This window comes from Zymoseptoria tritici, chromosome 19, assembly GCF_000219625.1.
Source record: "Zymoseptoria tritici IPO323 chromosome 19, whole genome shotgun sequence".
NCBI lineage: Eukaryota > Fungi > Ascomycota > Dothideomycetes > Mycosphaerellales > Mycosphaerellaceae > Zymoseptoria > Zymoseptoria tritici.
Genome location: NC_018200.1, coordinates 25,563 through 51,995, shown reverse-complemented (window position 1 = coordinate 51,995; position 26,433 = coordinate 25,563). Strand labels below are relative to the sequence as shown.

Here is a 26,433-nt window from a genome sequence, read left to right as displayed (position 1 = left end):
TCCACAAACGAGGAACGATATTGCCATCCTGCATGCTCTGCAACGATATCAGCCAAGTTCGTGGTGGTTCAGCTTCAAAACACCAATCAATCATCTATCTCAATCATCGATAAGAGAGGGTACTATGGAGCCGCTCCTCCGTGCGACCAGTATCAGCCAATCTGCAACAACTCTCCGAGAAGCAATACAGCAATGACGAGCTGGCGGCTAGAGCGCTTCGATAGTGCATTAAGACTCGACAGGGAAGATGCGACGAGTGTACTACAACACATTCACTGTTCGTGGTGGCCGACAGCTCTCACTCACGAGCAGCTGCAAGAAAGGAAAATCTCCACCGATCGACGCAGTCAATTGTCCTTGATCCTCACCCGCGTCGCAGACCGCGTTCAACCTACAGCGACCATGGACCGACGGCTGAATCTGTGTTGGGTGAATCTGCATTGATCGTCGCACGACTTCTGGAAACCTTCAGTATATGCACTCGGCCGGCGACCGTCTGAATCTGATCTGTCAACTGGCGAGTGGTCGTACGCGAGACGCCGAGCCCACACTGTCTGGTTTCTCGCACGCCTGATATATCCCATGCGCATCTCGTGTCGATCGCATTAATCAGTCTTCTTGCACACTCTTGCTGGACCCCAACATGCTCACCCTCGCATTCAGAGCAGTCAACTACGATTTCATGTTGGTAGCGGTAAAATCACCACGTCCTCCCTCCGCCGCGATGACTGCAGAGCGTGATCCGATTACATATATTTACATCACCAATGACGATCTGCCAACACTGGTCCAATCTGCCGTGTACAATCACATCTCCATCTCCAGCCTCGGATTTGGAACAACCAAAGGCTATGTGCGAAAGCTTCGTAGTCATTCCTCCCCAACCATCGAATCAGTGTCGGCGAATACACTATGCTTCCTCGACAAGCTCGCCTTGGCGGTAGGAGCACATTTCGGCTCCGGATTCGACGCACCGGAGTTCAAAGCCGCCTTCAGCGCCGCCATGCAGCGGATCGCCATTCAGATGCAGCACAGGAAAGCGTCAGGCGGTCCTTACCTAGATACCGGCGCCGCGGCGAAAATGCTCAGATCCTTGGCCGCCCGGTCGTTGGTAGGCTACGCCGAATTCAGGACATTTATAGGCGAAGCTGCAATCACGCTTCTTCATAGAAGATCCTTCACTGCGCTCTGGGACGGACATGAGAAGCGAGTTCACCTCGATCAAGATGGTCTTTACCGATGCAGGTGGAGCCCGATTCATCCGTCTCCGTTTGCACCAGTGTACCAGCAGATGCCGATTGAGGGTGCAAACGTGCAGAATGGAAGTTTCAACAATATGGATGGTACTGGCCAATTGAGCTGGCCTTCGGTTCCGCCAGCGATGCCGTTTGCACCAGTGTATCAGCAGATGCCGATTGAGGGTGCAAACGTGCAGAATGGAAGTTTCAACAATGTGGATGGTGTTGGCCAATGGAGCCGGCCTTCGGTTGAGCCAGCGATGCCGTCTGCACCAGTGTACCAGCAGATGCCCATTGAGGATGCAAACGTGCAGAATGGAAGTTTTAACAATGTGGATGGTGTTAGCCAATGGAGCCGGCCTTCGGTTGAGTCAGCGATGCCGTTTGCACCAGTGCACCAGGGGATGCCGGGTGAGGGTGGACATGAGCAGATTGGATTCAGCGGCAGTCTGTATGATGTTGACCGACGTGTCTGGCCTCCGGTTCAGTCGCCTTAGGACCTCCATCACCCAGCAAATGGATATTTAGTGGACCGAGAGATGTCGGATGTGGACGACGGAGTGAACATGGGTCTGGTTCAGGCGTCGAATGAATCTGTCGGCGAGTAGGAAGGTGGAGCTGGGTAAAGGCTCAGCTTCAGGCTCGGGCTGTCGGAGAAGAGGGTCAGAGAAGTTGGATCGTACCGGGTGACATTCAATCTCGCGGAGGTAGGCACGAATGCAGAAAGGAGTTCGATCATCTTCATTCAGGTCTTCTGCTGTGTGCTCGTCCTTCTCTTTGCTTTGTGACTCTATGGCTGTATGCGGCTACGTCTCCATCCGCTTGCTTGGTCACAGGATCCCTCGTGCGGAATGTTGAGGGCGACGGCGGACAGAGAGGATCCGTGGATGAGATAGGAAATGTAGATGAAGCGAATCTGTTTCCGAGAACATCTGACCTGAAGCAACGACTCTTCGCTTTGAGAAAACCAGATGAGCCTTGATGGGGTGGGTGGACGTGGGGTGGGAAATCTGCTGCGGGAACTTGATCTGCTTTTCAGGCGTCATTCTGATTTTCAGGCATCATTCTGCTTTTCAGGCGTCATTCTGCTTTTCAGGCGCCATTCTGCTTTCCTGACGTCATTCTGTCATTCTGCTTTTCGGGGCCTGATGCTTTTGATCGCGTCTCTTTGCATCAACTTTCTGGACACTACCTTACCGATTCTTACTTCTTCCAACCATCCAATAACCAACAACACCACCAGCATCATTTTCACAAATTGCTCGTGTTGTCGTCCAGACTCCAATGATCAACAATTTGCGCCAACACGCCGTTTGCACTGACGGTAATCATCGAATCCGCTTTTCTTCGACTCCCAGCTTCTCATCAACACCGTCACTTCCATCACCGTTTCTCGCGGCTCGCTTTTGAACCCGCATTCTGCTTCTTAGCCTTCATTCTGCCTTTCAGCCCTTGTTCTGCTGCGTCAATACACCACGGACGAAACAGTTCCATGTCAACACAAGCATACGAACACACAATGTGAGACAAAGACACCCTCGGCGGCCCTTGACCATGACCCACATTACCAGATCAGCGCTCGAGCGGCTGATGGGAGAGTTCCCGTACTGTGACGCCACAACGGTTCGTAGTTGGTACACATCTGTCTGCGACGCATTCAAGGCTTCCGTAGGCTGGGACGAAAACGCGGAGCATCGTTGGGCTGTCTTGGACACACGAATCTCTGCACTACTTCCAACTATTGACGCCAGCATCATTTCGAGCCTCAACGTCGACCAGTCTAGGCCTTTTGCTGCCCTCGAAGCTTTATCCTGGTCGCTGCGACCGCATTAACTGCTACGAGACGTTGGGGACAAACGTGATGTGCTTCGGGCGCTTAGCAGAGTGTCAAAGCAGTTCGCGAAGGTTAATTCAGAGCCAGTCAAGTGGGCAATCATGCGCGATGCTCTGCTTAAGGCAATGAGAAAGCGTATCGCAGCACCTGGCAGAGGCTCTAGCCTAGCGGAAACATTCATGGCCGCAGATGTGATATCGGCTGAAAATCTCATAACTGGGGTTAAAGCGTGTGACAGCTCGATGTCGGGCAGAGTGTACAGCCAGCGCAAGATATCTGCCATTCCACCATCGGGCCAGCACAAGGAGAGGTGTGACTCGATTGTGATGGAAACAAACAGCGGAGTCGGCGAGCGCATCCTGGACGATGTTCAACTTCAAACTTCTCAGGGCCTGCCAGGGGAAGCCTCGCCTGCACATTGCTCTTCAGATCTGCTTCTACCTGCACTTCGAGGGGAGCAATGCGGCCAGGGAAATGCCACTGGAGGCGTCTACGACCATGAATCACAAGGGTGTAAAATCTCTGTCGCAGCCTCAACTGCCAATCAGAACGTGCGCCAGGCTCTCTTAAGCACAACCGCAAACAACCTCACCGCTGCAAAGATCGCACCTATTTCAAAGACGCCCTTCGATATGGAAGGCGTAGCCGCGACTGGACTGCATCACCTGGAATCCGGGACCCCACCTCAAGAACTTCTGGGGGAGACGATGACGCTATTTCAGTCCGTCCAGGAGCCGACAACAAGCAAGATGTCTCTTGAGCGACCGGCTAAGTACTGCAATTGGGAGCGAAGAGATGAGCGAGAACATGATTGGCTCCCAGAACAACCGCCGTGGCCAGACGCCTTTGCTCCAAGCCTCCCCCGTGAACGTTATGCCGGGCCGCTAGGAGGTAGTGTCGAAGGCGAACGCGGAAGTACACTTCTACACTAATTTGGAGTTCGATGCTTTGATCGAAGAAGGGGAGCATTTCGACAAACCAATCGTCGTATACGACCACCCCTTTGCGGATGCAGACGTCTATACAACCGCATCAGCTGCGAAAACCCTCCGTTTGTTATACGGCGATGCAAAAATAGAAGTTCGCCGACCGAATCAAACGCAGCCAGAGACCATGAACGTTCAGACATTTGCAAAACGGCTTGAGTGCGACATTGACACCCAGGAGGAGCGATACAATGCGCTGAACTTAGCATCGTTTACTCATGCCGACAAGCCTACGTTCACCAAGAAGCCAAGATTCCAGTTTCTCTCTGCCCTCTCCAAACGAGCAAAGAAAATTGGCCCGGGGAAAGAACAAACCGAAGGGAGTCGAGGAGGATCCGATGTCGACAGATGCGAAACTTTCAACATACTCGCAGAGCCCACCTCAACATCGTTCGCACACGTTGATGTTCTAGGTGGGACGTATGTTCGATGCCTGTTCGGCGTTAAGCTGTGGATGATCGTCCCAGAGAAAGATATGAGCGAAGACGACAGGGCAAGTCACGGTCGTAAGGGTGACGAATGGTTGCCAGAAGGGAAAGCCCGTCTGATCCTGCTGCGAAAGGGAGACGTCCTATTTATGCCACCCGGACTTCGCCAAGTACACGCAGTCTTTACGCCTGAAACCTGTCTGATGGAGGGTGGAATGCTGTGGGATCAGAGGAGCATTCTCGCCACATTGAAGTCGTTGTTGTGGGTCTACAACAATCCGGCAGCCACGAACGAGGACTTGCCGCGCCAGCTACGAGTTATGCTTGAAGCACTTCAAAAGTGGATGACAGAAGAACCTGACCTCTTTCCAGACCACGTCGAGATCCGAGAGACCATTCAGTCGTTCGAAGAGCTGGGATGTGGTTGCCATGGTCAATGCCGGGCAAGTTGCCCATGCAAGGGAAATTGTACTATATGGCGTCACACAAGGAACACGACACGGAAGTGTGTGCCTGGCTCTGGGAACTGATGTCATTGCGGGCATGAGAGTAATGGAGGAAGAGTGCAGATTGAGGAAGGGTGCAGATGTAGGAAGGAAACCCACCAATGCGTTTCGCGGAACTCTGGGACGTCCTTGCGATCTCAATGTAGAGGCAATCCCCAGTGAGGATGATAGGCGATTTTGTCTTCCATCTTAGACCGATGCCCAGGAGATCGGCTGCGTACCGCGTACTTTGACGTACCTTACGGGTTGTATGTCCACCTTCGGTTTGATTTGTCAATGTTCCGTTTTTGAACCTGACTTGGTTGTTCCCTCAAGCAATGAAGAAAGGGTGACGTTGCACAGGGAGCGGAGCCGCACTCCTTCTCATCATCACGCAGGGCTCGGCGGTAGACGAGTGCATCTATCGGGGCAGACCACCTTAGGAGATCGGACAAGATGGGAGACATTGAGTTCGAATTACTTGTTTAATGTGTGCACCGCCGCGCCATCGAGACTTCGGCGATGCAAGTTCCGCCATATCGAGGTGATGGTCAACATGTTGGTCAATACGCTCGAGATCCCGTGGCCAGAGCGAGACCCTTCGTCGAGCAGCAGGCAGAAACCCGTCGACAGAATCCCATCGACGTCGTACCAAGCGGAGTCCAGTCTCAATCCGAGCTTCACCCTGAATTCTCTGCTTATATGTTCAGATGGACATATCCACTCCACTCCTCGATGATATCGCTCGAATCAACCCTATCAGCAGCGGATCACCCCCTTCTACTACCTTCCACTGCCGGACCATGTCTCTGTCCCAAGCGTCTGTTCTTGACGGATTCGTACAGCCCATTCGAGGACATTCTCAATATCAGTACGAGTCATTGCCCTGGACTTCGCTTCGCGCTGGAATATCTCCTCGCAACCGATGCCAACGTGCTTTTGCTTGGAGGGAATGCATATCTGAGGACACGCCAGGATGTTCTCTGTGCGCAAACTCTGAGCGCACTTCTCGCGGACATCCAAAGGACTATCGCAGGATCAGATTGTCTTCACGGCGACACTATGATCCTGCAAGTACAGTTGCTTTGTTTGCATACCCTACTCACGGGCGATGTTCCGGCTAGTACCGTATACGTTTTTGAAAGTCGTACTGTCTGACCGGACTAGACCCATCTCGAAGGGATGAAGCGAGTACTCGCGATGAATGAGATGCAACTTTCGATTCCGACTTTGACCGCCACATCGATCGCCAATCTCGCAAACGCCCGAATTAGCAGAGCACGGATTCAAGCAAGTTCGCCACGTTCCCGGCATTCTAGATAGGAGCGGAGCCACTCCCATTCCACCCGCGCTCTCGGTGCGCGACACAGGTCAACCGTAACCGCACGCGATCTTCTGACATCCATCTCTCGCACGACCGCACCGCGCATGAGGAGACGCGCTCACGATGAACGACCAGCTTCCTTTATACCATTCCACTTCGGAGAGGATCGACAGCGGTCATGAGACCTACGCTTTCACTGCCCACCCGACTTCCGCCACATCATCCTCCAGTGTATGTAGCGCAAGTACCGACCATCGCACAGGTGCCGACGGAACAACGAATGGGAGACCGAGCCTGTGACCTCACAAGGTTGGTGATAATTATGCGTGACCTGACCTCCTTGTCTCCCTCGCTCGTATGATCTTCCTCGAAATGCTCGCCGGCCTCGTTGTCCCGTTGCGACATGACTGCACAGAACTTGCATTCTTGCTCCCTTTGGAGATGGAAGGAAACGGCCGCCTGACTAGACCTGTGTCCTGGTCGAAGCAACAGATGCCATGGTAGTGCCGAAGCGGAAGATGGCGAGCAGACGACAGCGGACCTGTTCTCCCTCTTGTCGTTCATGCTGATTCGCCGCGATTGCTCTCTCCCTCGGCTTCTCTCACATCTCATCAGGCGCCAACCCGCCCAATGTACGTGCAGATTGCACCCTTCATTATCACTTCACTCGTCCGTCTGATTGCCTTGTGTAGCAGGGTGAGATCACCTGATTCCAACAGCATAACAACATCAACATACCGTTGCTGACGTCGTAGGTCTCTTGCTGGAAGGTGTTGTTTGGTAGAGAGGTGGGCGTTGCACGTGAAGGGTAGTAGTAGAAGCGGTAGTGGTGGAAAGTGGTGGAAAACTGAAGGTGGTGGAAAACAGAAGGGGTGGGCGGGAGCAGCTGACGCCTGCGGGCGTGCGCAAAGGTTGTAGATGAGGTTGTGTAATTCGTCGTATGAAAAATACTCCTGCGCTCGCACTACAGACTCACGTCTACATACTCTACCACCTGAATTAAGAAGTCAGATCTACCGATGTGGTGGGAGGCTCTAGCGGTGTCTGTCGATGCGGCGGGAGACCGTCCCATGTCTACAACCCAAGGAACTTGCATGTCAGCTCAAACACTACCGATTGCGAATGTGTGATGAGTGTGTCGACATGCTTCGTTTTCCAATGTATGCCGTGCGTCGGTGGGGGCGGTCGATGTTTGAGCTGCTGAATTTTTAATGCTGTGGATTTGATCCCACATACCCTCCGCGTACATTGGGAATGCATCGGCGGGAATGCGGCGATGGTGTTTGGGAAGGAGGATAGGCTTCGTTAACTCGTCCCCAAGGCCAGCCCGCTTGGGAACTTTGGCGCCTCCGCGGGATCTCTCTCTTCATTCGAAAGTGAGAGCGCAAGACGGCCTTCTGTATGTAGAAGTGGAGAACCCGCACTTGCTCGGAACGGAGGACCCGCAAGTAGCGTTGTCGTGAGTCAAATCTTCGCACGTGACTGCGCCGTGTGGTTCTCTGCCAGTTCGCGGTTCTGTCGGGGGAATTCGCCGGGTTACCTCATCCACTTTTGAACGCTTACCCTGGTAACGACTCTATTGCCACGCTTCTTGAGCCTCTTGATCATCTCCATCCGGCTTCTGCCATAGTGGGTGGGCTCGATGTTCATGGAATCGAGACCAATGTCCTCGGCGACTTCACCGCCATTCTCCCGGGATCTCGGTAACCCTGTCCCTTGCTTTTGCTGGCACCCTCAGCAAAGTCATCGTGTGAAGGCTCGTAAGTTGAGCAGCACAGGGCTGAGGTTGGAAGGTCAGAGTCTCGATCCTGGCCTCACCAAATATGCAAGGGACATGGATCTTGCTCGCTTTGGGTAGTTCGTCCCGGCAGCTCCGTCCACAACAACGCGCCGCACTCTCCTTCATATGCCGCACCCTTCAGCCTTGCCATTTTCTGTATTCGCTACTCCACTTCGCAGCACTCTTTTGCACACAGCGAGTGCTAGGCGTAGCGTTGCAGCATCGTGTAGATCCGGCGGGAGTGCTTCGAGCCAGGGTTCGAAAGCAGACGGGACAGGAGAAGAAAAAAGAGCGCCAGAACATGGCAATAGCGGCGAAGAAGAGCGAAAATGACCAAAGAGGAGCGGGTAGCTGCTATGCCGGAAAGTAGTAGGAAGGATAGGAAAGAGAAGAGGAAAAAGGAAAGCGAGCTTATATACTTCTTGCGGGGAAGAGGTGTGAGCTGGCGTAGGAAATCCTGGAAGACGTACTTGTCGCTGCATTCGACCCGGACGATGCGAGGCAATTGGAGGAGGGTAGTGTGGAGGGTAGTGCTCGTTTCAGCTGAACGAGCCGCGCGACTCGTATAGCTGATACTAGCATTGAGGAACAGCAAGCACGGTTTGAAGAGAAGGAGAAAGTCAATCCTTGGCTGTTCCGGGTCGAAGCAGAGTCTTCAAAGGCCGAGCCTGTTGAGCTCCTAATTTCTGCTTTTTTAGCAAGCGATCCTGGCGGCCTGATCAGAAGAGATATGCCCTCATCGGCAATAGCGAGTTGCAGACGGTCAGGACATTCGTCCCGGCCATCACCTACCGCAATGCTGCTGTCGACAAAATTCACACTCGTCAAGCTGGACTGCAAGAAGATTTCAGACGGGGTTTTGAACCTGTGCCGATACGATTTGGAGCCGGCGCTGGAGCTGGAGCGTCAAGTGAACTGTGTCAAATCAGGTATGAGGTTGCAATGTTGCTCTCGAAATTTTCATCCGATGCGAGATCATCTTGCTGGAGCTTGACCTCGAAAACAGACTCTTCCATCTTTGCACTACCAACATTCTGATCCTCGTCTTGCTGGACCTCATCCTTGGAGACAGGCTCTCGCATATCTGCACCAATACTTTTCCGGATCGAGGGAGACATCACACCGTCATCGCTCTCGCTGTCTTCCTCATCGGAGACAGCGCGAGACACGACCTCACTTGGACTCGCCGAGCCCGCATCGAGATTGAGGGGAGCTTGCTGACTGCCCAACTGCATCTTCAAGGTACATCCTCCGGTGTACCTGGGTGGTTGATATCGTCGTCGTCGCAGTTCATGTCACGCAGTGAGGATTCGAGGGCCTGACAACACGAATGTGAAGTAATGTTGGTGTGTGGAAAGGTCGAATCAACCATTCCAGTTTGTTGGTGGACATGACGGAGAAGAGGGTTGTGCATCTATCGCGGTCCGGTCCGATCCATGCCGAGCCTCCGCCCGATAGAAATATTGATGCATGTACCTAAGGTAAGTAAACAGAAACAGCACAACACTGCCGATGAGACGTGAATACCATGTATCGTCTTGGACCATGATCCTCTCATCATGTGGGACGTCTCGGCCTGGTTAGATGACGCCGAAAACACACCTCCCGCCAGCAGCACACGTGCTAGCAAACGCGCCCGCGACAACAACGACCAACCAGACTTCCGCTGCCAACACTACACTTCGCGCAAGCGTTCGTGTCTCGTCGATCCCAAAGCCAACCGCAGCGTTCCGCCTCGCGTTGGCATCAACAACAAGAGTGCCATGTCCCGCACGCCTTCGCCGAATAAGCGACGCCCTCTGCGGAGTGACCAGCGCTCCCACGACACCGATGTGGACGAGACGACAATGCCAACGCCCGTGGCCCGTCAATCGCGACGACCAGCTGCCCGCCCCGACAATCGCTTCGCAACCCATTTCCCGCCTCCATCCGACGACGACGTCCGATCTTACGGCTCCGCCTCGTCGCACTCGACCAAGCACTCGACCCGGTCTAAGAGTCCGATGAAAGATGCTGTGGACCTGCGCTTGGCGGACACGTCGATCCGATACTGCAGAAGAAGCGACGTAGCTCTGCCAAGGTGCTTGGATAATCTCTGTGAGGAGCTGGAGGCCATTGCGGAGGGCGATGAGCTGATACCCGAGACCATCTGGGTAGGCACATCACCACGCAATTCGACTTACACCGCTTCTAAACTCTTTACAGGCCCGAATGCGGCAGCAGGGCGAGAGCAAGCTAAAAGCCCGGCACAAAGCTCCCGAGGCCCAGCAACATCTCCCCCTCGACCACGAGCATGACTTCCTGCAACTATGCGACATCTTGAAAGACGCACTCCGGCAAGAAGACGACAACGCCTCCGAGCCGTCGTGGAATGCCGAAGTTCACGCACCAGTCCTCCGCGTAGCTCTCAGGCCGCACGAGGAGTCGCTTTACTTCCACAACATGCAAGTCCAGCCACACGATCGCACGCCAGCTGTGTATCGCTAACTCCTCTGCAGAACCACCGCGAGGCCCGTCCCAGCATGGGTCCCTACCAGAGAGCTGCAGGCCTCCGAGTCCCGCTTAGTCGACTACTCGATCAATCTCACCCCTTCCTACTCGGAGCGCGCCGTCATCGAGACCTTCCTCAAAAGGCAGCCACATAGCCATGCCACTATTACGCAAACCATGTACGCTGCCGTGCGCGTGCGCCCTTACATCGCCTCTATCGAAACTAAGACCGTCTCTGAATTCGACAAGGCGAAAAACCAGCTCGCCGTCTGGAGCGCCGCACACCTCGCGCGCGTGCGCGAGTTCGCTACAGACGAGGACTAGGAGCTGTTCGTCCATCCGCTCATCCACGTTCAACATCACTCGTGGAAGATGTACTTCGCCATTGCGCAGCTCAACGAAAATGCGGTCGACATCGTCAATGCGAACATTACACTTGGTGCTACGGACAGCCTGCTGGATCTGTAGAAGTTGATGATGAGTCTGAGGTATTTGGCACGATGGGCGCGGGAGGTATACAGAGAGGCGTTGTTCACTTGCCTCGTGAGGTATAATGCAACTGCCCAGGTGTGATTTGGACAAGTCGCTTCGTCCTCATCTGCATAACAAATGCTGACACGCACTCGTGATCCTAACTCCAAAGTGAAGAGCAAGGAATGTTAGTTGTTGTTGGAGACGAAACGATTGTCAATGCTCGCAGATTCTACGGTTGGCTTAAGATGTACAATCATGCTCGTGTGCTGGGGATTGCATATCGGCATTGGAGATTCCATCCGTCCTTTGCGTTGCACGGCACGCCTCCCAGTCTGGCTGCCGATTCCGATTTCGATTCCCACTCACTCATCCTGATTCTCATCCTCGGACCGAGACAAGTCTCCCGCACCACCACGTCGCCGACGCGTCCTCAACTACTCGTGCGACGACTTCCACAACTTCAAGCACAATCTCTCCGCGTACGTGCGCAAACTCGCAATGCGCCGCAGGCAACTCGCCACTTGACGCCACTATACCATCGACCTCCACCCCGACAAAGTCCTCCCGCCATTCCTCTACTTCCTTCCTTACGACATAATACGACACCCATCAATGGATCCCTCCGCGCAAGCTCATCGTCCACGAAACACAACTGCGGCACTGGGTGTTGAACTCCAATTACCTGGATCTGGAAGAACGGCCGAAGATTGATCAGGCCCGGGCACGGAGAGGGTATTAGTTTCCTCCCCGGCGTAGGAGGAGAGGCAATGTGTCGAATTTCGAGGGAGGAAGAAGACTGCTAGGGGACGGTCTTTAGGTCATGGAGCGGGTGCGCAGGCTGGGCCGGTGGACAAGGAGGAGGTTGAGGGCCGGGGGATATTAGCTATAATGATAGACAGCACAAGAATGATAATAACTCGCCTCTTGCATATGTCCGTGCATGCATGCCGTGTCACACGAGGGGGAGGAATTTTCCTGTCCGTCCAGCACTCGAACCGTGTTCAAGAGCAGGACAGCGTGCGATCCGAGCTGCTGGTCGGGTGAGTTGCACCGGTCCAAGCCGATTTTCGGTAAACGGCACGGCGAGAACACAGAGCGAATGAGTTGTCATCAGTCGTTGGACAGTTGACGCGTCGCATACCGTATGTATGGCTTTGCGGGCACCAAGATTTTCACTCCTCAAAAGGAAGATGACTTGATTTTCTTTGACCTAGTCGACTTCTAGAATTCTGGCGTCGGGTATTTGTGGGTCACTCAATCTGACCACGCGATCGTCCTTTATATCTGGTTCACTCTATACGAGCCGCAGGCTCATGTGATTCTTTGCTACAACCTTGATCACATCGGAACTGACATTGGGTGCTACACACGCTCAACGTCCTCCGTGCGATCACTCATTCCACCCTCCCACCCAAAAGCTGAAGCCCGCGCCAAAACCTGAAGCTAGGGTTGCTCGACTTGACCTCTTCGACCTCACCTTCACCTCTTCAACCTTACCTTCACCTCTTCGACCTTAGCTTGACCTCTCCGACCTTACCTTCACCTCTCCGACCTAACCTTCACCGTCACCGACCTGACCTTCACCTCTCCGACCTGACCTTCATCTCTTCGACCTGACCTTCACCGCTCTGACCTCTCACCGTCTCTGACCTCTCACCGTCTCTGACCTCTCACCGTCTCCGACCTCCTACTGAGGAGGGAGTAAAAGCAGTGCGACGCTTAATGGCGGCGGACAATCACGGAAGACCCGAGCTGTGAGGATAAGCTGTAAGGATAAGCCGTGAGGATGAGCCAGCGGTCTTGAGTAAGCCATCTTGATAAGTGAGCCGTCTTAATAAGTGAGATATCATAATAACCCGTCTTGATGATAGTAACAATATATAAAGAGCAGAAATTCTTCTCCGCGATTTCTGGTGATGAGAATTCGTAGTCAGAATGTCTTCTTGTCCGCTTCACTAACGGTCTTGCTCAGCGCTGCAGCCGGGCAAGTTCACTACATATCATTTCCTCTTCTTCTCCTTCTTCTTTTTCCTCTTTACGACCCAAATCAATCCTACGCCACACTTCCAAGTTGAAGGAACCAACGGAGCCCAACCTTGAAGCTCAACAACGCGAGCTTTCGCGTCTCGGCAACGATGCAGAAGCAATTGAAGAAGCGGCCAAGCAGTCCGTCAACACATACCGAACTCAATGTCAAACCTACGCCATCAAGGAGAAGAAGTACGAGAAACAGCAGTCCCGGATCGTCAACACTCGCACGGCCATTCTGTCACCCCTCGACAAGGCCATCCACGATCGCGTGGCTCACATTACTTCACCCAAAATCCTGTACGACACTATCGTCTCCATGGTGAGAATGTCCGCCTTACAGGCATAACAGATGGGCTACACGCTCTTCTCCTCTGCACAATTTTCCTCTGCAACCGGAGTCTCCTCCTACATTAACAAAATTAAGAACATTCAGCAGAGAATCACTGCTGCCGGAGGAGACCTTAACGACACTCAGCTGATCGTCAAACTCCTCGAACATCTTCCCGGCGAATACAGAGACTTCATTCGCACCTGGGAACAATGCGCTAGCATTCCTAACATCCCACGCGACATTAACACTCTTTAAGCTTAACTCCTCGGAGAAGAGGCACGTCTCGCTCTCGAAAAGAGCAGGAAACCTACCAAAGCCGAAACAAACGACAAGAACAACGACAAGGACAAGAGGAAGAACTCAAAAGAGAGATTGCAAACACTGCGGCAAAGAAGGAGCCGCACACACTGAAGCTGAATGCAGCTAGAACAAGAATGGCGCCAACTACGGCAAAAGCATGAAGGACATTCTTTCTTCTATGAAGATGGAAGTGATGGTTGTCAGTGAGCCGGAAGAAGCGGAGAAGGAAGTCAAGTCTAAAGTCGCCCTGGCCGTGACCGGCACAAAGAAGAAGGACTGAGTCATCCTCGCCTCCGCTGACTGTTAAGACTTCGAAAAGGCGCTCTCAGCTAGCAATGCGCCAAAGGACAAGGAGCTCATCTCGGGAGTCTACGGCATCGATTAAGCGCCAGAGGGCTACAAATACTTCTACGGAAATGCCAAAATCTCGACGCTATCCCAGAAAGTTTCCGACGAACTTACGAACCGTCTTAACACCCCAATCGAGAATCTCGACTACTCCATCGCCTCGTATCAGCTACGAGGAATGGGTGTTATCCGCAAATGGCAGGATCAAGCCTCACGTCGACAAACTCAACGAAGACAACTACTTCGCGCAACAATACCGAATCCGCTCTCACTCCTCGCCAAGCGCCAAGCGCACCAAACCCGAAGTCATCGGACGATCTCCTTCTGCGCCTCTCATCACAACTACTACCTCCTTATCATCTATCTTCCAGAAGAGTACTAATACGTCCTCCTCCAGCCCTCTTGCTCCTTCACTTACTAATTTCTCAACTTAGACAACATCATCTAGTTCGGCTGACGCCGACGATAGAGAATGGGAAACAGTGGGAGTAAGGACATGGGGGAGGACTGGGAAGGAAGACGGGGTGTATTGATGCAAGCAGGAGGTAGTTAACGGCATGAGAACTGTTCAAGTACAACCACGAGTTATGGCCTTCTTGCGAGATCAAGAAGTAGAGGGCATATCTTCTACCATTGTAGACTTAGGAGCAACGCTGTGCATCTTTCACGACAAATCCTTCTTTATCGACTTCCGTGAAATGAGCTACAATATCGGTACTGCGAACGACGAAAACGCAATGACCATCCAGGGAGGAGGAACAGTCCGTCTTCAATTCATCAGCGAAGATAGCAAGCCTACAACCCTGACTCTGACCAATGTCGCATACGCTCCCGATCTGCGTTTCAACATCATCTCTCTGTCGTACCTCGCAGAGGAGGGAAGTTTCTAAGGGATGTGGAACGCAGCAGGTATCACCATTGTCAATCCCAATGGTGACCTTGTCGGCAAGGCTACCGCATACGCAGGACTACACTACGCACGATTATTGAGAAACCCGCTGGTCACAAGGCCAAGGAAATGGAAGTCATGGCACTGCCATATGGAGTCCTTCCACCTTACCTTATCGTCGCAGAAATTGACTTCTCTGATCCAGTCCTCGTCTGGCACCGCAAGCTCGGTCATCTCGGCTTCGCCAACTTGCGAAAGCTATTCCCACAAAGCACCGGCATCGATCTCACTAACGCCCAAGTCAAGGCCAAACTTGACTTCATCTGTCCTGTATGCGCCTCAACAAAAGCGGTGAACAAGATTCCAAGGGACCCAGCTACAAGAAGAATGAAAAAGGCCGGCGACATGATGCATGCCGACGCATGGGGACCATATCCTATACCAAGCTGGGACGGAGCCTTCTACATCCTAGCTCTGACAGACGATGCTGGACGATTCACGTGGTCCGACCGATACACCTGCAAGCACGAACTACCGAAAGTGTTCTTCAGATTGCACAAGAAGGTTGAAAGATAACTTGGCACCAAAATCACTCGATATCGATTGGACAACGAGCTACCGTCCTTCAAAGCAATTACCAAGTTCTTCGAATTAAAGGGCATCACAATCGAGCCTTCTGTGTCCTTCGATCACCACATGAACGGTGTCGCAGAACGTGGTTTCCGCACAGACCGAGAAAAGGCGTCCTCGATGATGTTCGAGGCGAACCTGTCTAGTGTTGGACAACGCATCCTCAGCATCCTCGACGTGCGAACTCAACAGAGTCTCAGGCAGGTTCCGCTTCCGGAGACCGTCGCACTGGACGCTTTCGAACACGCAATATGGCTCAAGAATCGTTCGCCGACTCGCGCAATGAAGAACAAGAAGACTTCTTGGGAATTTACTACAGGCATCAAGCCCGACCTTAGCTCGGAACACATTTTCGGAAGCCGAGTGCACGTCAACATCCCGCCAGAACGTCGCCGGAAAAGCCTCCTTAATCTGAGATCGTGGCCCGGATACTTCGTTGGCTTCGAAAGTGAGTCCGTCATGAGAATCTTCGATCCGGATCGCGGCCTATAGTGACATTTAGGCGGATTCATCGATTCTGAAAAACCTCGTTTATCGATGTTAAGGCTTACTAAGCGCTCGCAACGTCTACCTCTCTTGCTCGCAATATCGTTCTTCTTCTTTAAACCCTTACTACCCTTACTACCCTTACTACCCTCGCCCTCGCCCTCGCCCTCGCCCTCGCCCTCGCCGTCGCCGTCGCCCTCGCCGTCGCTATACTACGCCCTCGCATCGATATCGACTACCTTCGAGAGGAGATCGAGCTCCTTCTTAGAGTTTCCAAGTAGACGTAGGACGCCGTAATCTAATAGCTAAAGGACGAGAAGGGCGTATTAATTAGCCTACGAACATTCCGCGAGAAGCTCTAGGCCTAAGGTATATTAATACGGCTAAAGGTCTATAAAGATATAGAATATAGGGCACTACTATATATAAGGATTAAGGAGCTCTTCTAGAGATAGGACTCGAAGGATAAGAGGCTACTAAGGAACTTAAAGAAGGACAGCTTTAAGCTCTTATTAAGGTAGTTAAGAACGATCCGGAAGGAGCTAGGCTTATATCGATTAACTCTAAGGGACGATTAGCCGGAGTACGATAAGATTATACGGATAGCGTTAGAGGGGATAATTATAGGCGGTGCTCTAGATAACTATAGATATAAGCGGTTAGTAAGGTACCTATAGAAGGAATTCTACCTAATAGGAAGGTCTATATATACGCTCGTAAGTACGCTCGTAGGTACGCTCGTAGGCTAGATTCGTCCGCTTGTAAACCCTAATTTACGCTACTTCCCTTACTCGTAAACTCCTCCGCCTAGCTTGTACGCTAACGCTCGCCTACTCGTAGGGACCGTATATCTTACATCGCGTATACCCTTAATCCTATAGGTTATAATGTACGCCGCCGGAGGGGTAGTAAGGAGGATGTTAAGCGCGGTCGTCTAAAGGCTAAGGGCCCTAATTATATATAGTCGGTAGATGCCTACTATAAGTTCGAGACCTTTAGTATCTACTTCTACGCCTATATCGATATATATATACGGAAGATTATATAGATCTACGTAGGCACTATAGCTAAGACGGTCTTCTCGGTCTCTAAGTAGTATTTAGATATAGTCCGAGAGCTTAGCTTTACGCTAAAGGTAGGCTCGCAACCGGTTATACTGTGCTCGTAGCTCTACTAACTCTATTTATATATAGATTATGCGGGCGGATTACGGCGTAGAGACTCCTATAATAGCTAATATATACCTCTTCTACCGTAAACTTTAGGAGGGTTAGAGCATTAAGTTCCGTAATAGCTTCTAGTATATAACGAGTAAGGGCAATTAAACGATCGAGCGCTTCTAGGGTCTTAGTACAACCGTAGTATAGAATCGATAGCGTAATCTCTTCTACCGGCTTCGCGATAAAGGCTTCTATAGCGAGGATAATAGGGCTGACCGTATAGCGTTCCTTACTGTCTACGTTCTAATCCTCCGGTTTACGGTTAAGCTGTTTATTAATAGCTATAACGACTACGCTATTCGGAAGTAGGCTAAAGTCGAAGGGCACTTAAAGGGAATCCCTACTAAGAACTACGAGTACCCTCCTAATAGCGTAGAGGATCGTAGAATCTACCTTAATATAGAGCATCCGCGTATCTAGCGGATAGCGGATTAGTATACTTAATTCGGTTAGTATCCCCTACGTACGAGCGAGCGGCTACGAGCGGCTACGAGCGGTTACGAGACGACTAGGGTTAAGGAGCGGTGTAGGGATTATAAGCTTATAGGCTAGCTTCTCGCCCTACTAGCGTTACGAGCGTTTTACGAGTAGTAGCGAGCGCTAACTATTTATAGATCTTGTTATATACCTTCCTCCGCCGACTCTACTATAGGCTTCCGAGATGCTAGTAGCTAGTAGCTATCCGGAGACGCTAGATAGTCGCGAGCTAGACGCTAACGAGGATAAGATCTATATAGAAGCATATCTGTACCTCCGCGATGCTACTACTCGTTACCTTGCCGCTAGCAATAACCTCGTAGAGTTTTAGACCCCTCCGAAGGGCGCTAATTTATAGCCGCGTAACCGTATAAGGGACTTCTTCCGTGCTAATAGCTTTATATTCGACTAAGCCCTCCTACTCTTCCTCTTCCTCTTCCTCTTCCTCTTACTTATTATAGCTACCTCTTAATTCTACCGTAATCCTACGGCTCTACCCTACACCTCTTATACTTCCCTCGGCGATAAGAACTATAGCTTCTACAGCTACCCTCTACCCTCGCGAGTAGCTCTAGCGAGCAACGACGGCGAGCCTACGAGCGACTACGAGCGCTAGCCTACCCCTCCTAGCTCCGGTGCTCGCGAAGGCTTCTTTATTCCGTAGAGCTATACGAACGCTAAGATAAAGAAGGTAGCTAAGACGAAGGCCCGTAAGTTACCTAACGCTACCGCTAACTTATTAAAGGAGGCTAAGAGGGCTAAGCGTTTAAGGGAGGTATTAGCTAATAGTAAGGGTGCGAGGAGAGGTAGTACCTAGGACGATAAGGATAAGCTACTACTACTATTTACTACTAAGTGCTTCCTTTATACTATTACCCTTATAGATCCGGAGCCTCCTATAGACGGCGAGGACGCTAACGATAATATAACGCCGGTCTACTCCGACAAACGTAATAAGATCTCGTAGTAAGCTTAAGGCATTATTGCCGAGATAGATACTATTCTCTAAAACGCTTAGAGGTACGACCGTAGAAGGCTCTTCTTAGAGTATCTAATAAACGAGAGCGTAGCTACAAAGTAGCGGCGAGATAAGAGGCCCTACTACGACATCTACTTAACGAAGGAGTATAGTAGGAATTAGCCTATTAAGCTCGGCGCTAACAACGTAGCCGCTACGAACACTACCATTAGGATAATATAGCTGTTTAATCTAAAGACAACCGGCAAGGCTCCCTTAGCGACCGTTCGGATTACTTACGTTATCTACTCTAGCGGCTAGAAGAATTACGACGATAGCTAGGTATATATAGACTTAAAACGCTCCGTAAAGAAGGACGGCGAGCCTATATTCTAGTATGTAATTAGCTACGACGTACAGACCGATAGCACTGTCCTATACCCTAACGGGCGTATATTTAAGGACAAGGACGGCGTTATTTACTATCCGTTTATATAGACTAACAGCTATACTAGCGTCGACGGTAAGAGAGTCCTCGTAGGCTAGAGTTACCTACTCGTAAGCTAGCTCGCACCGGAAGTACGCTACCTTATAATAGACGTAGGCCCGTCCGGTAGTAATATTAAGGCGCTCGTAGATTAGTCTATAGGGCTCGCAAGCCGTTCTCGTATAGCTCGCACTACCCTTAGCTCCTCGTAGGATCCGGAGCGTTCTAGCCCTTAGCCTTAGTAGCGCTCTAGCTCTAAACGCCCTACTAGCCGCGACCTCTAATTATCGCCGGTAAGCTAGCCTAACGACTATATTCTACTCGACCCTAATACGGACAGCTTAGACGATATAGTAAGGGCTAAGGAAGCTATCGCGAACCGAGCTAAGGAGAATAGTACTTCTTCGACGATTACCTCCGTAGTAGCTAGTACGCTAGCGATCCCTTCGGACTCGACGATGCCCTCTTCGTTAGCGACAACGACGATACTAACGCCTTAGTTAAAGTCGAAGGCCCCTAGTACTACTACTAGTACTACTAATTAAGGGGGTTTAGAGATGCTAGAGGAGGTCGCCGAGCCGGTCGTTTAGTAGTAGAAGATAAAGAAGAAGAAGAAGGTTAACGAGCCGGTAGTTGTTAGTACTAGACGGAGCGAGCGGACTATTAAGCTTACCGAGAAGGGTAGGGCTAACTAGAAGGACTAATATATACGAATCTAATAAATATACGCTACCGACGACTTACTCGTTACGTACTCGCGGACTAAACGGAATAGCTCGTAGCTAGAAGGAGCAATAAACGTATATCTTATATCTTAATAGCTTAATATCTTAATTCTCTTCCTTAAAAACGGCTCGCGGCGTACTCGTAGGCTAAAACGGCTAGCTCGTAAGCGTAAAAACGAGGGATTTAAGGAGATATATAGCAACTAACGCATTTATTTAGGTATTAACGTATAGGCTCGTAAGGCTCGCGGAGAGCTCGTAGGCTAAATCGATCTATCTATCAATCTATTACGCCTAGTCTACCGAACTTCTCGTTAATAGTACGCTAATACTACAACACCGACTACTTAATCTTAGTAATAGTAGCCTTTAACTTACTCCGTACGTTATTAACCTCGTCTATAATCTCCTTAATTAGCTCCTCCTTTAGCTAACCTTTTAAGCCCCTTAAACCGCTAATCTTACGCTTTAAATCCGACACCTCCGACTCTAACGTAGCGATCTTGTCCTACGCCTTATTTATCTTACCTCGTATACTACTAACTACCTCCTTTAATATAGACTTCTTTTCTACCGGCTCCTCCTTAATCTTAACCTAATCTCTAGCAAAACACGGAGGCTTGCCCTTATAGTAGTAGTAGGCGTAGGTAGGGAGAGTCGTAGAAGTCTTATACTCGAGTCCGCGATCCTTATACTAGCCGTACTCGGTAACCGCCGGAATGCCTATTTTTTTTTATTAGCCTACGAGCCTTACTAAGAGCCGTACGAGCTATATTACCTTCGTCCGTCTCTATAACTCTACGTACATAATCGTATCTTATAAGCATCTAACGTCCGCTCTTCTTAGTGTTTTTATTGCTACTCTATGCTCTAACGAGGGTATCGTTCTATTAGAGGTCGGAGATGTACTAGAAGTCTTTAGAGGTAGCTATAGTAGGCTTATCGTAGACGAGAAGGTCGGTAGGTAGCTAAGGAGTAGGAGCGATAGCTATAGTAGATATAGTCGCTAGCTTATCGTCGTTATCGTCGGAGAGAGAGAGTCCGCGTAGGCGATTAGGGTCGCGAGCCTTACTAAGTTCCGTATTAAGTAGCATCTAACTAGCTATTTTTACGTACGCGCGAGGGTGCGATATTGCGAGCGGTATATATTATGTAACGAGCGAGCTACGAGCGCGCGCGGTAGAGTAGTAGAAGTAGTAGTGTTAATAAGAGGTTTAAGAGTCGAAGAAAATAACACTTATCTAACTAAACGGCGTATTAGCGCGCACTTACATATAATTGTTAGTAATTAGAGTAACTAGCGCAGCTGTATAGCGACAATACAAGCAATTGGCGACAATGGTGGTGATTGTAGTGGTGGTGGTGTTATTATAAAGTTGAAAATCGATGAATCCGCCTAAATGTCACTATAGGCCGCGATCTCCGGCCCGTCACAAAGTCTATCGCGTTAGCAAGGCGCAAGTAAATGAAGGGAACGGATTGGAAGACCCTCAGCCTGGGGAACCATTCTCACAGTGACTGCAAGAAACTGCGAATCACCATGGAGTACAAAGCGATGAAGAACATTTCTCCAACGAGGACTCAGATGACCAGAACCAAGAAGAAGAAAATCATGATGGATCTGCTGAACGAGAAGACGAGCCAGAACTACAAAAACCGACTTAGGGCATAGCCGACGGCGCCGAACCAGAGTCAGAAGTCCCAACAGATGACATAGACAACAATGACTACGAGGTCATGAGTCCCAACCGCCGGAACTCGGATCTCAGCCAAGCTTCCTCGACGCCATTAGAAAGGGCGCGTCACGAAGCGGCCAGCAACAACGATTTCGGAACCGGATACGACTCCGACCCCGACGACCTCTTCCTCGTTCACCCAGCGACTGTCTTAATGGTTGACAAGAAGAAGAAGGCCGCTGCGCCACGGAACGTGTTCACAACAGAAGAAGAGGATCAGGTCATACTCGACAACTTCAAACAATACCCTAAGGGGATGAACATTCCATTCACGAATCGATACGAAATGATGAAGAATTCTCTGCTAGGCAGATCAGGAGAAACAACTCGAAGACGATGGCAGCGCCACCTTGACCCTAATCGCAACGGAAAAGAGATTCAGGCAAAAGAAGAACGAGACTCGAAGCGACAGCGATTCCTGCAACACCTTGCTAAGTCTCACCTTAAGGATCCCGACATGGGTCTGGATGATCGTGTTAAGACAGTGGAGGAATCCACCGGCGATGCAACGAATCGAAGCGCCATCGTTGCCGGCATCAAACATCTTCGAGCAGAAGGCATTATATCGAAGAACCTTCACTAGAAACGAACAACCGACCATCTAAGCGTCACTAACCTCGTGTACCACGACTTAAGGCTGTCACAAAAGCATGATCTAAGAAAACTCACCTATGTGGAATTGTAAAACAGACTGAACCTTCCTTATGCAGCGATGCCCAAACAAGACAGCAAAATTCTCCGCAGGATGCGTAACAACCTGAAGCACGTGGGAAAACACTTTCTAGGATACAGCGATGAGAAACGTCGATCTCAAATTAGCGAGCTCCTCGACGACGCTCTTAGTGAAGCTGAGAAACACTTTTAAAGATGCAACGCATGCAAACTCGCTCTGTGCGACCGAGCAGAAGACCGGATGTGTCAGAACTGCACTACAAACCCTTTGAAAAGGAATTGCTACTACAAGGTCGACGACGATACTCAAATCGTCTTTCCACGGCGTCTGTCCGACCCATTGAACCATTAGGGAGATCTCGACATCCTACTAGAAAACTAGAGAGATCCTAAAGGAGCCAACGAAGATGGCATTGTTACCTACTTCACGTGCGACTTTGCTAACCAGCATTACTTCGAAAGGACCCTCCCTGACTGCGAGGGTAAGATGCCTTACAACAACTATAAGAGCGAAGATCGTTACGTTGGAACCAGGAGGATCGGCAAATGCTAGCACTACAGAAACTCGACCTCCCTGTTGAGATACAACCTCTACACACAAAACCCCGAATGGGTAAGGAACGCCAATGAGAAGAGGAAGCTCAAAAAATCCCTGCCGCGCGCTGAGAGTGACTTTGACACCTCCGGTGACAGCGACAGCAGCAGCGACGACGACGAAATTGACAACGATCTCGACGACTTCGAGGATCAGCCCAGCGAAACTCAGTCTCGCAAGCACACAGTCGCAACAACTACAAGCAGCAACGACAGGAGGGCAAACGAGCTCGCAGAGACCGGCTTTCGCATCTTGACCGGCTACGGAGAATTTACCGACCACAATCTTTAAGAAGAACTCCCCGTGCCACCATACCGTTAGAACCGCAAGACACGACGATCCCTAGAGAAGGCCGAATGCCTCACCACACGCCGTGCTGCCAAGGCAGAATGCCACCTCGCTAAAGCATACAAGGCCTTCGGACCAGAACCATGGAACCGCAAACAGGCATTGTCGATGGAAGATGGACTTCAGTGGGAGAAATCAATGGAAGAAGACATCTCCAGCCTACTCCAGAACGACACATGGGATATTGTTCCTCGTCCTTACGATAGACAAATACTTAAGTCTCCTTGGGTGTACAGAAGAAAGATGGCCGCCAGCGGCAAGATCGCAAAGCGCAAGTCTCGATTCGTAGTCAAAGGCTTCACACAGATCTACGGGCTGGACTTCGACGAGACATACTCGTCGGTTGTTAAAGCACCCTCCTACAGACTTCTCTTCGCGCTCCAAGCCCGCAAGAAGTGGAAATGTCATCAGATGGACATCAAGACCGCCTTTCTTAACGGTGAAATCGACAAAGAAGTGTTCGTTGAAGCACCAGAAGGCTTCCTAGTGGGAGAAGGCAATGTGCTGAAGCTTAATCGAGCACTGTACGGACTGAAACAATCACCGCGACTGGTACCTACGACTCCGCACCTATCTCGAAACTCAGGGATGGAAGGCCTCTACTAACGATTAGTTAGTCTTTATTTATCGAGACGGCATGTACATGACGGTGTACGTAGATAACCTACTCATCTTCGAACCGGAAGAAGCAAAGATCGAAGAAGTAAAAAGGAATCTCGCCACTAAGTTCAAGATAGAAGATCTGGGACGATGCAGCCATTATCTCGGCATCTACGTGTACCAGTACGACAACGGCGATGTGCATCTTCATTAGTCCAACTACATTCAGCAGATCATTGATCGATTCGCCTACCCAGACACAAGGGAATTCTCTACGCCAACGGACAGCAAGTCCTCTCTTTGCAAGCACGTTGGGATGCCCAGACCAATTAACGAAATCCAGCGATACCAGTCAGAGATTGGCTCGGCCAACTATGGAATGATTGAGACAACACCAGACATCAGCGCTTCAGTAGGAGTACTTTCTAGGCACTGCCACAATCCGAACGAGACGCACAGTGCTGCCACTGAAAGACTCTATAGCTATCTGAAGAAGACAGTCAACCTCGGACTCCAGTGCAAACACTAGAGCGAGAACCCCGACCTGCACATGTTCGTCGATGCTGACTGGGGGGGGGGGGGGGGGGGGGGGTGGTGATGTCGACACCAGAAGATCCACCACCGGATAGTTCGCGATGTTCGCTGGAGCAGCCGTCTCTTGGGCATCAAAACGAGAGAAGACATGTGCTCAAAGCACGATAGAAGCGGAATACATCGCTGCCGCCGCCTGTGCTCAAGAAGCAGTATGGCTCAAGAACTTCCTAAGTGAATTGAGCGATAGTCCAGGTCTAGTTCGAACTTTAACCACACTAGGTGAATATTGCACAAGTTAGCACAACAGCATCCGTGCATTACATTGATTTCCCAGCCGTCTGTCCGAAACCAACGGGTGATCAAGCCGCTGGCTCCAAGAAGCAGACGAACAGCATTCATTCTCTCGACTCGTCGACCCTTTTCCACATACAGAACAGTATACGGGTCGAACCGCCACCTCCTACTCAACGAACCACCTACCCGTCCATCCACCTATCCCAAACCAACGGCTGATCAGACCGTTGTTTCGGAGCAAATGGATGGGACGGATAGGATGGGCAGGAAGGAAGGATAGACGCCAAACTCTTTCCCTCGCCACTCTCTCGCACTCTCTGCCGGCTGAAATACACAAAAGTAACCTCCCACGCCGTTCAGTCCACACCTCTCCTTCCATCACCAACACCAAACTTCCCCAGCAGCGAGGTCTTTCCAACCACACCCTGGTCCTTCCTTCCAATTCAACAGACGCCCGGAGCGAGGATGAATTTCTTGGTACTCCGTGATCCTTAAGGCGACGATTTGACTTCCCCCACGACAAGGGACCGGAGGAGATTACGCCCACACTCCATGCTCTGCCCCTCTCCCACACTCTCTCAAGGCTGATCAGACCTTGAAAGAGCGACGGAGAGAAATGGCGGGATAGCGGGGATGGCTGGGAGGATCCTGTTCCATTGACGCTCGGGAGTGGAGGTGATGGGCGTGGATGGCTGGCGGCCAGAGTGATTATGGGGTGGGAGTAAGGTATCAGCCGAAAGTGCCCGAGCGGGTCGCGGAAGGTGGGTGATTTGAGCAATGAGTAGCTTGCGCGATGTATGGTATTGAGGTGGCGTTTTTGATTTCTTTCCCTCGTCGTCCGTTGGGGTGTTGTAGGATTTTTCTTTTTTTGGATTGGGCTGGAGACGATGGGTGGGCGAGGGCTACTTTTGGTCGATTGGTGCGCGTGGTGGTGGGTTTTGCTCGGAAGAGGTCGCCGAGAGGGTTCGTTGGTCGCAACCGGCCTTCTGCGTTCGGTGGAAGGATGAAGAGTAGAGATGTCTCGTAGGAACTGGGAGGAAGCATGTTAGGTTCCGTGCAAAAGTTGGTCGGCAAGAAGGTGAACGAACGTACCGTATAGAGTATCTCTCGCCGTCAGAACGGACATTGATGCCAAGGTTCCTCCCTGCCTTCACGAAAAACTTGTTGGAGCATGGGCGAGGAAGGCATCGTGGACACATCAGACGAGAGATATATGTAGGAGGGAAGGCTCCTTGTCCCAATAGCCATGCGAAATGAACCGCCAATCTTCGACGTCTCGTTTCCGGAAAAAGTAAACATGCCCGAAAATTCGTGTTCTTTTTGGGGGAGCACCAAATCTGAAGAGGAGATTTTCAGGATGTCGTCGTGGCCGTGGGAAGGCGGGAATTGTTCATGCAAGTTCACTTCCACCCAGTTCATGCACGGTCCCGATCGATCGTGCCCTGCGAACGCAACAGACCATGTCGTCGAGGATGATGAATATTACCGCATCGGAAGCAAGAAGAGATGGACATGTATCTCGCAGGTAATTAAGATAGATACCTTACTCCACTCGATTGGGAAGTCTACGGTATTACCCGTTGGATGTCTCCCGGACGTAGCGAGATTGAACACCGGGTTGTTGTTGTGCGGTGCCTCCCGTGTGCGACGTGTTCTGTTCACTGTCACACTGTTACAAACCTGTGGGCCACGTTTGACGATCTCTGATGACGTCATTGTCGTCAACCTCATGG

At 51.0% G+C, this 26,433-nt stretch overlaps 8 protein-coding genes across 8 annotated transcripts; 5 read left to right on the top strand and 3 right to left on the bottom strand.

Annotated features, from left to right (window-relative positions):
- Window positions 1–643: 643 nt before the first annotated feature.
- MYCGRDRAFT_97922 (uncharacterized protein) lies at window positions 644–1,735 on the top strand (the record flags this gene model as incomplete). Its single annotated transcript, XM_003847021.1, has 1 exon — window positions 644–1,735. One exon carries the CDS (start codon window positions 644–646, stop codon window positions 1,733–1,735), a length of 1,092 nt encoding a protein of 363 aa, XP_003847069.1.
- On the bottom strand, window positions 1,734–2,193 carry MYCGRDRAFT_106667 (uncharacterized protein; the record flags this gene model as incomplete). The annotated part of the gene is made up of 1 exon (XM_003846943.1): window positions 1,734–2,193. A coding segment is annotated over one exon (214 nt), but the record flags the coding sequence as incomplete, so codon positions are not given.
- Window positions 2,194–4,185: 1,992 nt separating this feature from the next.
- Window positions 4,186–5,016, top strand: MYCGRDRAFT_97921 (uncharacterized protein; the record flags this gene model as incomplete). Its single annotated transcript, XM_003847022.1, has 1 exon — window positions 4,186–5,016. One exon carries the CDS (start codon window positions 4,186–4,188, stop codon window positions 5,014–5,016), a length of 831 nt encoding a protein of 276 aa, XP_003847070.1.
- A 738-nt stretch (window positions 5,017–5,754) lies between these two features.
- MYCGRDRAFT_97920 (uncharacterized protein) lies at window positions 5,755–7,544 on the bottom strand (the record flags this gene model as incomplete). The annotated part of the gene is made up of 6 exons (XM_003846942.1): window positions 5,755–5,998; window positions 6,485–6,519; window positions 6,632–6,702; window positions 7,034–7,142; window positions 7,282–7,289; window positions 7,532–7,544. The coding sequence occupies 6 exons, from the start codon at window positions 7,542–7,544 to the stop codon at window positions 5,755–5,757; spliced, it is 480 nt and encodes a 159-aa protein (XP_003846990.1).
- A 1,451-nt stretch (window positions 7,545–8,995) lies between these two features.
- On the bottom strand, window positions 8,996–9,310 carry MYCGRDRAFT_97919 (uncharacterized protein; the record flags this gene model as incomplete). The annotated part of the gene is made up of 1 exon (XM_003846941.1): window positions 8,996–9,310. The coding sequence occupies one exon, from the start codon at window positions 9,308–9,310 to the stop codon at window positions 8,996–8,998; it is 315 nt and encodes a 104-aa protein (XP_003846989.1).
- A 297-nt stretch (window positions 9,311–9,607) lies between these two features.
- MYCGRDRAFT_111784 (uncharacterized protein) lies at window positions 9,608–11,033 on the top strand (the record flags this gene model as incomplete). Its single annotated transcript, XM_003847023.1, has 4 exons — window positions 9,608–10,228; window positions 10,281–10,552; window positions 10,613–10,859; window positions 10,959–11,033. 4 exons carry the CDS (start codon window positions 9,635–9,637, stop codon window positions 11,031–11,033), a joined length of 1,188 nt encoding a protein of 395 aa, XP_003847071.1.
- A 1,941-nt stretch (window positions 11,034–12,974) lies between these two features.
- Window positions 12,975–13,981, top strand: MYCGRDRAFT_97917 (uncharacterized protein; the record flags this gene model as incomplete). The annotated part of the gene is made up of 3 exons (XM_003847024.1): window positions 12,975–12,984; window positions 13,142–13,389; window positions 13,829–13,981. The coding sequence occupies 3 exons, from the start codon at window positions 12,975–12,977 to the stop codon at window positions 13,979–13,981; spliced, it is 411 nt and encodes a 136-aa protein (XP_003847072.1).
- Window positions 13,982–21,658: 7,677 nt separating this feature from the next.
- MYCGRDRAFT_97915 (uncharacterized protein) lies at window positions 21,659–22,240 on the top strand (the record flags this gene model as incomplete). The annotated part of the gene is made up of 1 exon (XM_003847025.1): window positions 21,659–22,240. One exon carries the CDS (start codon window positions 21,659–21,661, stop codon window positions 22,238–22,240), a length of 582 nt encoding a protein of 193 aa, XP_003847073.1.
- Window positions 22,241–26,433: the final 4,193 nt, after the last annotated feature.